This window comes from Pan paniscus, chromosome 14 (genome assembly GCF_029289425.2).
Source record: "Pan paniscus chromosome 14, NHGRI_mPanPan1-v2.0_pri, whole genome shotgun sequence".
In the NCBI taxonomy this organism is placed as follows: Eukaryota; Metazoa; Chordata; class Mammalia; order Primates; family Hominidae; genus Pan; species Pan paniscus.
In genome coordinates, this window is record NC_073263.2 from 35,769,076 (window position 1) to 35,781,574 (window position 12,499).

The 12,499-nt window shown below is 40.1% G+C and overlaps 1 protein-coding gene across 6 annotated transcripts in view; it reads right to left on the minus strand.

The window, feature by feature from the left end:
• CCDC169 (coiled-coil domain containing 169) overlaps window positions 1–12,499 on the minus strand; it is a 95,932-nt gene that overhangs the window by 42,940 nt on the left and 40,493 nt on the right. For all 6 annotated transcript variants that reach the window (XR_008954749.1, XM_057299655.1, XM_057299654.2 and 3 more), the window contains 3 exons: window positions 9,084–9,182; window positions 8,831–8,884; window positions 3,630–3,706 (listed from right to left, as the gene is read on the minus strand). Coding sequence is in view for 5 of the 6 variants with exons in the window: in XM_057299655.1 (XP_057155638.1) it covers window positions 3,630–3,706; window positions 8,831–8,884; window positions 9,084–9,182 (230 nt within the window). In the remaining variant the exon portion in view is untranslated. The remainder of the gene's footprint in view (window positions 1–3,629; window positions 3,707–8,830; window positions 8,885–9,083; window positions 9,183–12,499) is intronic.

The following is a 12,499-nucleotide window of genomic DNA, read 5'->3' on the forward strand; positions in this document are numbered from 1 at the left end:
ATAATTTGACTATTCAAGAAAGAATATACTTTATCTAGCCAAATATTGGACAAAATGTTTCTACCTCATTAATCTCCACCAAGGAAATTTGCTATACTTGAGTGGCTCTTACCTTGATCTATATTTAAAAAGGATGCTGACTTATAGCTGATTCACATGTTGGCTTAATTTTTTATAGGGTTAAGTTATATATTAATGTTTTTCCCTACATGGGATAAAGTTACTCAGACAAGGATTACCTGAGTAATTCTTCTGTATTTAGTACAGGACCAGGGAAAATTGTGTGTAGACATAACCTTGTAAACTCACAAAACATTCCTGTGTTTTTGTTTTTTTTTTCTTAAGAGACAGTGTCTTGCTCTGCTGACCAGGCTGGATTGCAGTGGTGCAATCATGGCTCACTGCAGCCTTGAACTCCTGGGCTCAGGTGATCCTCCTGTCTCAGCCTCCCAAGCAGCTGGGACTACAGTGCACACCATCACACCCAGTCAATTTTTCTAATGTTTTGTAGAGACAGAGTCTTGCCATGTTTCCCAAGTTGGTCTTGAACTTGAGGCCTCAAGCAATCCTCCCGCCTCAGCCTCCCAAAATGTTGTATGATAGGCATGAGCCACTGCACCAAGCCCTCTGTTCTTTATCTATCTTAAATTGGTTTTATTTACATAGAAAAAACAGTTTAAACTGCACTGTCAGCTACGTTTATTTTAGTGTCCACTCCAGTGAACATATCTCCTGACTAAAAAGGGTAGGGCTGATGCTGTAATTATTCAGGCATACCTTGTCTTATTATGCTTCACTTTATTGTGCTTCAAAGATACTGCATTTTTTACAAATTGAAGATTTGTGGCAACCCTGTGTTAAGCAAGTCTATCAGCACTATTTTTCCAATGGCATATGTTCATTTCCTATCTGCATCATATTTTGGTAATTCTCACAATATTTCAAACTTTTAAATTATTACTATATCTGTTAATGGTGATCAGTGATCTTTGATGTTACTACTGTAATTGTTTTGGGGAGCCATAAACCATGCCCATATAAAACAGCAAACTGTTTAATAAAGGTATGTATGTTCTGACTGTTCTACCAACCAGCCATTCCTGGGTCTCTCTCCCTCTCTTTGGGCTTCTCTATTCATTGAGACACAACACTATTGAAATTAGGCCAATTAATAACCCTACTATGGTGTTGAAGTAGAAGGAAGAGTTGCACATCTCTCACTTTAATTTGGCTAGAAATGATAAGCTTAGTCATTTAGTGAGGAAGGTATGTTGAAAGCTGAGACAGGCTGAAAGCTAGGCCTCTGGTGCCAAACAGTTAAGCCAAGGCGTAAATGCAAAGGGAAGATTCTTAAAAGAAATTAAAAGCACCACTCTAGTGAACACACAAATGATAAGGAAGCAAAACAGCTTTCTTGCTGATATGGAAAAAGTGTGAGTGGTCTGGATAGAAGACCAAAGAAACCACAATATTCTCTTAAGCCAAAACCTAATCAAGAGTAAGACCCTAAATCCTTTCAATTCTATGAAGGCTGAGAGAAGTGAGAAAGCTGCAGAAGAAAAGCTGGAAGCCAGCAGAGGATGGTTCATGAGGTTTAAGGAAAGAAGCCCCCTTCATAACATAAAAATGCCAAGTGAAGCAGCAAGTGCTGATGTCACACCTGTTGCTGCAATTTTTTGCTGGAGGAATTAAATATGTCTTATGTGTTGCAGCAAGTTACCCAGAACTAGCTAAGATCATTGATGAAGGCGATTACCCTAACCAACAGATTTTCAATGTACACAAAACAGCCTTCTGTTGGAAAAAGATGCAAGCTGAGAAAAGTGGGAAATTCTGGCCTTCTCCATTATTATCAAGCCTCTAAAGATTCTGGAGATACCCCTATCTCAGCCCCACAGTCCATGTGACTTTTAAAAAAATATATATGGAGGAAACTGTGAAAGCCATATCACCCAGACATTCCTAGCTAGAGAGGAGAAGACAATGCCTGGCTTCAAAGTATCAAAAAACAGGTTGACTTGTCTAATGCAGCCAGTGACTTTATGTTGAAGCTAATGCTCAATTACCATTCTGAAAATCCTAGGAATTATGCTAAACCTACTCTTCCTGTACTCTACACATGAAACAACAAAGCCCAGATGACAGCACAAGAGTTTAGAGTTTACAGCATGGTTTATTGAATATTTTAAGCCCAGTGTTGAGACCTACTGCTCAGAAAATAAGATTCCTTTTAAAATATTACTACTTTTTGAGAATGTACCTGGTTACATCCAAGAACTCTGTGGGAGATACACAAGAAGATAAATGCTGTTTAAATGCCTGCTAACATAACATCTATTCTGCTGCCCATGGATCAAGGAGTAATTTTAGCTTTCAAGTCTTATTATTTAAGAAATACATTTCATAAGTTTATACCTGCCATAGATAGTGATTCCTCTGATGGGTCTGGAAGAAAACCTTCTGGAAAGGATCCATCATTCTAGATGCCACTAAGAACATTTGTGATTTATGGGAGGAGGTAGAAAAATGTCAACATTAAAAGAAGTTTGGAAGAAGTTGATTCCAACCCTCACAGATGACTATGAGGGGTGCAAGACTTCAGTGGAGGAAGTACTGTAGATGTTTTGGAAACAGCAAGAGAACTAGAATTAGAAGTAGAGCCTGAAGAGGTGACTGACTTGCTGCAATCTCATGTTAAAATTTGAATGATGAGGAGTTGCTTCTTACAGATGAGCAAAGAAAGTGGTCTCTTAGATGAAATCTGCTCCGGTAAAGATGCTGTGATGTCATTTTTGAAATGACAGCAAAGGATTTAGAATATTCTATGGACTTGGTTGATAAATCAGCAGCAGAGTTTGAAAGGACTATGCCAATTTTGAAAGAATTTCTACTGTGGGTAAAATGCTATCAAACCACAACACATATGACAGAGACATCTTTCATAAAAGAGTCAATCGGTGCAGCAAACTTCGTTGTTGCCCTATTTTCAAAATTTGCCACAGGCACTTCAGCTTTCAGCAACCACCACCCTGATCCATCAGGAGCCATCAACATCGAGGCAAGACCCTCCACCAGCAAAAAGATTATAACTCACTGAAGGCTCAAATGATCAATAGCATTTTTCAGCATAAAATCTTTTAAAATTAAGGTATTTACATTGTTTTTAGACATAATGCTATTGCATACTTAATAGACTACAGTAATGGTATAAAAAAAACTTTTATATATACTAAGAAACCCCAAAATTTGTGTAATTCACTTCATTGTGATACTTGCTTCATTACAGTGATCCGGAACCAAACCCATATCTCCAAGGTATGCCTGTGTTTATGTTGTTGTTAATGGTGTAGTTTTAAGTTCTCCTAGGTACATATTATTTTAGTTTAAAAAATAATATAATAATATATTATCGTGCTTGAGGACCAAAAATGTATCTGGGATCTAAAAAAAATGTGTATAAATAGTGGAACAGATCACAACTTCTTTAAGTTCTCTTACCATATGCAATTTTATATTGTTGCTATAAAACCTAGAAGTTCAGCTTCCAAAATATAGTGGACACCTGTTTTGTCAGTGGCATTTATGTGCAAATGTAACTAATTAGAAAGAAAATATATAGCTAGACTTACGTTTTCACTAGATTCTCTTGCATCCTAGGCAGTTGATCCATCTGTTGCCTTTTAGAAACTTGATGTAAACCAGAACCCTGAAATACAAAAATTTGAGTGTTTATCCTCTTGGTTCATAATTGATTTCAGAAATAAGAGAGATAGTCAATTCTCAATTAACTCTCCCATAACCAGGTTCTTTTGCAGCATGTGTAAGAGAAGCTGAGAAAAATGGGAAATTCTGGCCTTCTCCATTATTATCAAGCCTCTAAAGATTCTGGAAATCCCCCTATCTCAGCCCCACAGTCCATGTGACTTAAAAAAAAAAAAATACAGAGGAAACTGTGAAAACCATATCACCTATGTGGTATAGATCATTAAAACTTCTTGTAGTAGACACTAAATATAGATAATGCATGCACCCTGCCATTACAGTAGATAAGACAATAGAAGCTGTAGTATTTTGAGGCAGAAATAGAAAGACAAGATAATATTTTCATTTTTGCCTATCTTGAAATTCCTCCAGGATATAAAAGTGGAGATTTCTAGTGGTCAGTGTAAATGTAATCTGCAATTCAGAAACAATTGAGAATGATGATCTTAGAGATGGCAAATGAAGCCAAGAGTGAATGAGATCATTCATTGAGGGTACACAGAGAAGTAAGAGAATCAATAATACAAACTTGAGAAAGCAACTTTTAAAGGATAGGACAATTACCAAAGATAGACAGGCCATCATTTAAACAATAAGAAAACCCAGGAAAAACTACTATCATGGAAGTCAAGTCAGGGAGGGTGGGGAGTATTCAAAGAAGTGAGCATGGTTGGCAGTGTAAAATGCCTCACAGATGCTTCGCCAAATTTGAAGAGGAGTTGCTGTATTTGGCTATTAAGAGATAAACTAGGCGAAAGCATGATGGCGGGGTCACAAGAGAAATGAAAAGAGATAGAGGACTAAAAAGCAATGGCAATGAGTATATTCATTTATTCATGAAGTTTGGCTGAGAAAAAGAAAGCTAAGGTGGTAGTTTTATGAGGACAGTTAATCGTAAAGTAAAAGTTTGTTTTTATTTTGTTTTGGTGGAAGAGTTGAGCATGTCACAAGCAAAGGATAAGCCAAAGGCAGTAAAAGAGAGATTAAAAATATGCGAAGGGATATTATTAAGTAAGTCCTAGAGACAGCAGATAAGACTGGGGAAGAGGTTTGGGATCATTTTCCTTTAAGACAGGAAGAACAGGATAGTAAATTTGAAAATAAAAAGGAGGAAAATTGGGTTTCACACCTGATAGATTCTCTTTTTGGGTGTGAGCTAAGATATTAGATCATTTGATATGAGTGACAGGTTTGGGTATATTGGAACAGAAAATAGAATTCATTCATTCATTCAGCTAATGTTACTGAGCATCTACTATATGCTGCCACTACATTAAGCACTCAGGTACAAAGACAAATGGGTTATGGTTCTATCGGGGAAACAGCAAAATAAATAGGTGATTACAATTAAGTGCCTTGATGGAGATGTGCACAGGTGCTTTGCAAGCATACAGGAGATGTAGCTAATTGAGGGTATGGGGGACTCCACATGGAAGAGCAGCCAATTAAGAACTAAGGAAAGGATATCCTAGGTAAAAGTAACAGTAAGGACCTTAGGCATAAAGCAGCAGATATATCCAGGAATAGCACATAGCATTTGGTCTAACGGCAGTCTAGGATATTAGCAGGGATAAGGCTGCAGAGACAGGAACAGCCAAGTTGAAGAGGACCCTGCAGAGACCACACCAAAAGAGCTTTGCTGTGATCCTCTGGGTAATGCAAACTAAAGGTTTTTAACAGGAAAGAACACTATTGTATCTGTATTTCAGAATGATAGGCAGCAGAGAAGAAAAATGGGTGTGGCAGAGTTAGTTAAGACTTTGGTAACTATGCTGTTGACATTATATCTAAAGTACTAAATTTAAACCTAAATACTACATTTAAACCTAGGCAGCCACATTTTTAAATGAACAATAACAGAATTGTCCAAAAAGGCAGCTGAAATACCTGGGCAGTCTGGAACCTATGTTATGAGGAATGGCTAATGTAACTTAATATTTTAGCTTAGAAAACAAAACAAAACAAAAAACTACGGGAAGACTGAGAGTCATTTACAAATCTTTGAAAAACTATCTTGCAGGAGTGTAGACTTGTTCTTATTCTTCAGAGGATGTAACTAAAACCAGTGGATTTTAAGGAAGTTTCAGGAAAAGAGAATAAGAGGCATCATATGATGTTTTAACAATTTTAACAATTAGAACTTCCCGATAATGAAACAGAAAAGCCTCAGATTCCTTATCTGTGAGCTAAAAGCATTATATTCCTCAGTCTCTCAGAGCCATTGCTAAAATCCTATGTTTACGAAGATAGAAGCTAAAACTTAAGTTTATTATGTGCTGCAAAAAGCTCTAATCGGTCTTTCTGCCTGACTTTTAAGTAATGCAACGTACCTATGTATTAAAAAGCAATGTCCGTATTGTACTTATGTTGTGCATATCAGAAGACTCCCAAGAGGGGGAAACTCAGTTTCATTCAAAACAGTGAATCAAGAGTGAGACAAAGCTACAGAGAGGACAGCAGCAGAAGGATAAACAGCACACTCAGCAAATAGCTCTAGTTATCTACCAATGAATCAATTATTTATGTATTCAGCATGGGAAGAACTGCAAATCATCCATTAACCTTACCAATCACCGTAGTATCCACATGGTTAGAACTGTCCTTCACTATAAAGATTAACAATTCACTCTAGAGTGAAAATCTATATTAACATTTATACTGGGGACAGGATTAACATCTTCCTGGGAAGCTGTTAAAACAGGCTTTTATCATATGTTCAGTGATCCTGCGGAGTCAGAGTAGGATTATTTCACATAAGTGAATTTTTCATATAAACAAAGGTAAATGAATGCTTTGGGGACAAAAGACTTTACTTTTAACCTTAAAAAAATCCTCCAACAATGTTTTATATATCACCTTTTTCTTAATAACTTGGGCTTATGATTATGAGCATAAATTTCTATTTTATGTTCAGTTCAGTAAATAATTTTGCATATTTGCTTTTTGCCACTCTTTGTGAAAGGGAATAGAAAGCATGAGTCACCCTGACTGACCTCAGGGAGGAACCTACAGCTGAGTGAAGCAAACATATATCAGCAATAAGGGACCAAGAGGAAGGCTAAGGCAAGTAGAAATTCTGGTGCCCCTCTCACAGAGAGGGGCTAGGAAAATCAGAAAAGAAACACAGGAAAGTGATATTCACCATTTACTGGAATTTAAAACCTATTATGTGTCAGAAACTTCACCCAGCACTTCGCATATATTATTTCTCTACATACTCACAAAACCCCTGCAAGATACTGATATTTCCTTTTCACAGGTGAGGAAGGAAATTAAGGCCCAGAAAGGTCACATGGTAGTAAGTGCAGAGCTGGGATTCAAATTCAGATTTGCAATGCCATTACAGTCTGGTCTTTTCATCATGTCATGGCCCCATAAAGAGGTAGTGTTTGTGCTAGACCTTGAAGGATGTGGAATTGGCATGTATGAGAAGGAACACATTCCAAGCACATAGTCTGAGGAAAGGCATAAAGATGCCTGTGATCTAGGAGGAATCAGTGCCTTCAGCCCAGTATCAAGGAACATGAAGTTTGAGCTAATCATCCATTTACAGACAAGAGACTGCAAGAACTTATCCTATCTTGTCTCAATTTCTTACTTACCTTAGTCAACACTACAACACATACTTTCCTTTACCAACAATAGAACTGACTTTCTCAAAATTTTCTAAATGTCCCCCATTAGCTCTAATCCCCAAACCTAATGCCCTTCCTCTCAATCCTTTCATTATCCCTCTAGATATTCTGGATCAGTGACTAGCAGATTATTCTGCATGCCACTCCCATCCTCAAAATCCTCTACCTCCTTGTCTGACCTAGCTATGTCTTCAGGACTCCAACCCTCTTTTCGGCTCTTCCTCCCTTGACTGTCACTGTTGAACTTCTTCAGAGCAATATCCCAGACTATTTTTTCTTTTCCCACTGTATATTCTCCCCAAAGCATTTCATTCATTCAATGACTTCACTTTTTATATAATAATTTTGAAATTTTATATAATAATTTGAAATTAATAATTTTCAAATTTTTATTTGTTTCCTGAGAGTCATATATCCAACTGCTCTTTGGACACTTCCATTTGGATAACACACATTGAAAACTGAGTTTACATCCTAATCTTAAAACATATGCCAAAATAAGATTAATATTGAGTAAATATTTAAACGTCAGATATTATGCTATACAAATACTAAAATACGTGGTGAATGCTATGAAACATTGAGATGGTCTTTTTAACTGTAACATTAGAAATCATAAATAAAAGATAGCTCTGACAACCTCAAAACAAAAACTCTACAATACCAACAATATCATAAATAAAACTGAAAGGCAAATGAATAGCTTGAAAATAGATGCAACACCTTTCATAATTTACTGATCACCTCTTTGCCTGTATTTATAAGTACGCACTTCTACCAACAAAAGTTCCATCTCTCGAGATCTTACCATGCATAATTATAAAGTGAAGTGCCTTGAATTTCATGATAGCCCAGAGATAGCAGCTACCTGTTTGAATTCTAGTGATTAGGGGTGAAACTAAAAGGATAATTAAGGAAGCAAATACAAAAAATAACCTCTTAATTTGGAAAACTGTTATGTCCTTTTTACTTTTTTTTTTTTTTTCTGAGATGGAGTCTTGCTCTATCAGCCAGGCTGGAGTGCAGTGGTGTGATCTTGGCTCACTGCAACCTCTGCCTTCTGGGTTCAAGCTATTCTCCTGCCTCACCTCTGAGTAGCTGGGACTACAGGCGCCCACCACCATGCCCAACTAATTTTTGTATTTCTAGTAGAGAGAGGGTTTCGCTATGTTGACCAGGCTGGTCTCAAACGCCTGACCTCGTGATCCGACCACCTCAGCCTCCCAAAGTGCTGGGATTACAGGCTTAAGCCACAGTGCCCAGCCCTTTTTATTTTTTATACAAGTTGTATATTTTCCTGTCTACCCTCCATATTTAGAAACTTAATTCCAAAATCTGCTTCTCTCCCAAACCAAAAACAAAACCTAGAAAAGTGAAAAACATAATTTATAGTAAGAAGAAACACTTAGAATTTGGAAATAAAAAAGAGTTACCTGAGACATTTCAGCTAGGTATGCACGACGTTCATTGTTGATCTTCTGGTAAGCCTGTGTGAAGATACAAAAGCAAAGGGTCCAACGTATGAGAAGATTAGCAATACTAGCAAGACTAAGTTAAGGTGTATGTCTCTATAGTGTAGGAAATAGTTTTGTAAGCATTTTGTGTTAATTATAGAGTAGGTTTGTAGATAACATTAGAAATAATGGCAGTTTCAAAGGAATTGCTAAGTATAGAGTAAAAACAAACCTTTGATTCTTGTTCCAGTTTAAGTGCATAGTATTTCACTTGACTTTCAAGAGTCCTCTTTTCTTCTTCTAGCTGTTTAAGTAATGTGTTTAAGGATTCCTAAAAATATAAATAGTAAAATTTTATATGTACTCATGTTCTAAACAAAATAAGAAATGACCATCAATTTCTTCACTAGTAAATGTCTTGTATACCTAATATTTTGTGATTTCATAATTCTATGATGTGTACTTTTTTTTTTTTTTTTTTTTTAGACAGAGTCTCACTCTGTCACCCAGGCTGGAGTGCAATGGCATGATCTTGGCTCACTGCAACCTCCGCCTCCCAGGTCTATGCGATTCCCCTGCCTCAGGCTCCCAAGTAGCTGGGATTACAGGCACCTGCAACCATGCCAGGCTAATTTTTTGTGTTTTTAGTAGAGACGTGGTTTCACTATGTTGGCCAGGCTGGTCTCGAACTCCTGACCTCAGGTGATCCACCCACCTCAGCCTCCCAAAGTGCTGGGATTACAGTCGTGAGCCACTGCACCGGGCTGATGTGTACTTTTTAAGTAATAGTAATAATCACAATATTTATTGAACCCTAACAATATGTCATGTATTGTACTAAGTGTTTTTCTTTTTTTCATATTAAACTATCTTTATTTGAAAAACGGTATCGTACAAACCTAATACTCTCTATCAAACTTCAATAAGGGCAATTTCCACATCAACTAATGAATAGTAGCTAAACTAACAAGAGATCAATCAAAAGTGCTTTCAAAGGAGTAGCACTGGCTGATGTTCTGCTGAGGCTGTGGGCATTCAGGACCTGGCTACAGGGAAAACAGAATCAAACCAGCTGGTGCTTTGGACTCAAGCCCTCACATCGTGACCTGCCTCCCTCCTGGGGGCCCTGGCACTTCCGGGTTCCTTTGGCACTTCCTGGCCCCTGTGGGGGCAGGAACTTGGCCTCACAGTTAGCTGGCTTCTGCCTGTTGTGGTCATTTTTTTTCCAGAGTGCCCAGAGTGCTCTCTCAGTGGACATGGCGGTCATCCAGCTTTCCTGAGGTGTTTTCTCAAGGAAGAGGGTCTTGCTATGAAAACTGGAAGTGTCTTTCTTCAATTCTTGGGCCAGTTCTTGGAACAACTTGTAGCAGTCTGATACAAGCAGTTCAAGTTTTCATGCACCTTGTGAAGTCTCTGGTCGGGGTCCAGGCAGTAGGTGTCCTCCTCCATGGACTGCTGCTGAGACCCCATCATGCGTTCTCCATGCAGTTCAGATAGAGTGGGGAGGGTCAGCTACAGCTTCGGGAACTCTCCCACAGGCTGTGCCCTTGCACCCTGCAGAAAGCCCTGCTCCCTGGCGTGGTGGCTCACACCTGTAATCCCAGCACTTTGAGAGGCCGAGGCGGGTAGATCACTTGAGCTCAGGAGTTCGACACCAGCCTGGCCAACATGGCGAACCCTGTCTGCACTAAAAATACAAAAATTAGCTGGCATGGTGGCGCATGCCTGTAATCCCAGCTACTCGGGGGGCTGAGGAAGGAGAATCGCTTGGAACCCAGGAGGCAGAGGTTGCAGTGAGCTGAGATTGTGCCACTGCACTCCAAGCTGAGTGACAGAGCAAGGCTCCATAAAAAAAAATTAAAATTAAAATTAAAAAAAAAAAGAGGCCTGCTTGCCGATCAGACTTTGGACTTGTCCTGTGAGTTCTTTCCTTCTTTGGATTTCTTCCCATAATTGCATTCTGCTTCTCCAACTTCCCCTCAGGAAATAAGAAGGATGCACCTAAGCTACCATTGTCATCCACAGTCTTCAGAGGAACTTGTGGCCAGGACGCTGAAGAGGACCCACTATGTCCTGCTTCCCCAATCCCCATTCACTGCCAAGTCCCCGTCCTCCACGTAGTCTCTTACCACCCTTGAGCAGATGCAGGGCGCTCAGCACGGTGTGGGCCAGGGAGGTCAGTTGTCCCACTCCAATATTCATGTGGGCTGTTTCATTCCTGTCTTGGCCTGCTCCAGCCTTTCCTTCTCCTTCTTTGCCTGCAAGCGTTGCTTCCATCTTGCAATTTCTTGGCTGGGCAGCTGTGCAGGTTGCTGATGGTCAGTGCTGTCATTCAGATCATCTGCAGTTTGCCCTTGAAGATCTCCAGCATGCTGTGAAGTGTGAGGGATGTGATTTGCATCAGTCACTTAGGGAAGTTCAGGAGGCCTGTTTTTTCACGCTTTTCTCAGCTCACTGTTTTAGTTCGTTCTCATGCTGCTATGAAGAAATACCCGACACTAGGTAATTTATAAAGAAAAGAGGTTTAACTGACTCATGGTTCTGCATGGCTGGGGAGGCCTCAGGAAACTTATAATCATGGTGGAAGGCACCTCTTCACAGGACAGCAGGAGAGAAAATGAGAGCAAGCAGGTGAAATGCCAGACACTTATAAAGCCATCAGATCTTGTGAGAACTCACTATCACAAGAACAGCATGGAGGAAACAGCCCCCATAATCAATGACCTCCACCTGGTCTTGCCCTTGACATGTGGGAATTATTACAATTCAAGATGACATTTGGGTGGGAACACAGAGCCAAACCATATCACTCAGTCACGTCTGAAGGGAAGGCCTACTCATTTCATTTAGAACCCCTCAAGCAGAGGTTTTTGAGTGATCAAGGACTGACCTCCAGCATGGGTGATATGAGGCCCCCACCGGCCTGGGGTGCTGGCCACATCTTGGCCCTGGCCTCTCTGTGGACCTCACCCTGGGCTGAACCCCTCTGGGCTGTCTCTTCCCTTCTTCTCACTGCATGTCATCTGATCATAAAGGCCACCACAGCAGCACATGTCTGATCACCCAGAGTGTCCATAGGTTCCCTGGCACTAGTCCCAGGATTCTGCACATCACTAATAACTACTGCCCACAGGTGGGCCAGCAGCAGCTGGGTAGGCACTGTGTGGCAGGCAGAGGTGCTCTCTGGCTCCTGAGGGCTCTGCAGCTCTGCTTCCATTTGCCAGTGGCCTGTGGGCCACAGCTGACCACTAGTGTTCTGTCTTTAACACAAACAAGGGCCTAACAACCAGGTAGACCACCCATTGAGCTGGGGATAGGGGAGGTAGCCGGTGTTATAGAAAACTGTGCTCTTGATTTGGCTGTACAAATAGAAAGTGACATTACTTATGCAATGCCTTAGGGGAGTGGAAAGAGCTCATGGCAGCCCCTAGCTCAGGCCATTTCAGGCCCCATCTAGCCCTACAGCACAGCTAGAAGGTCAAAGCAGGGCTATCTCATAGCCCTGTGTCCACACAATCCTCTCAGGGCACTGTGGTGGCCCATCCCTGGTGAGGTTCATTACCCTAATTTCAAGTTTCCTTCTGCTTCAGGGAAGCCTGGTCCTGCCTACAAAGAGTCTGTCTACCGGCTGGGCGTGGTGGCTCATGC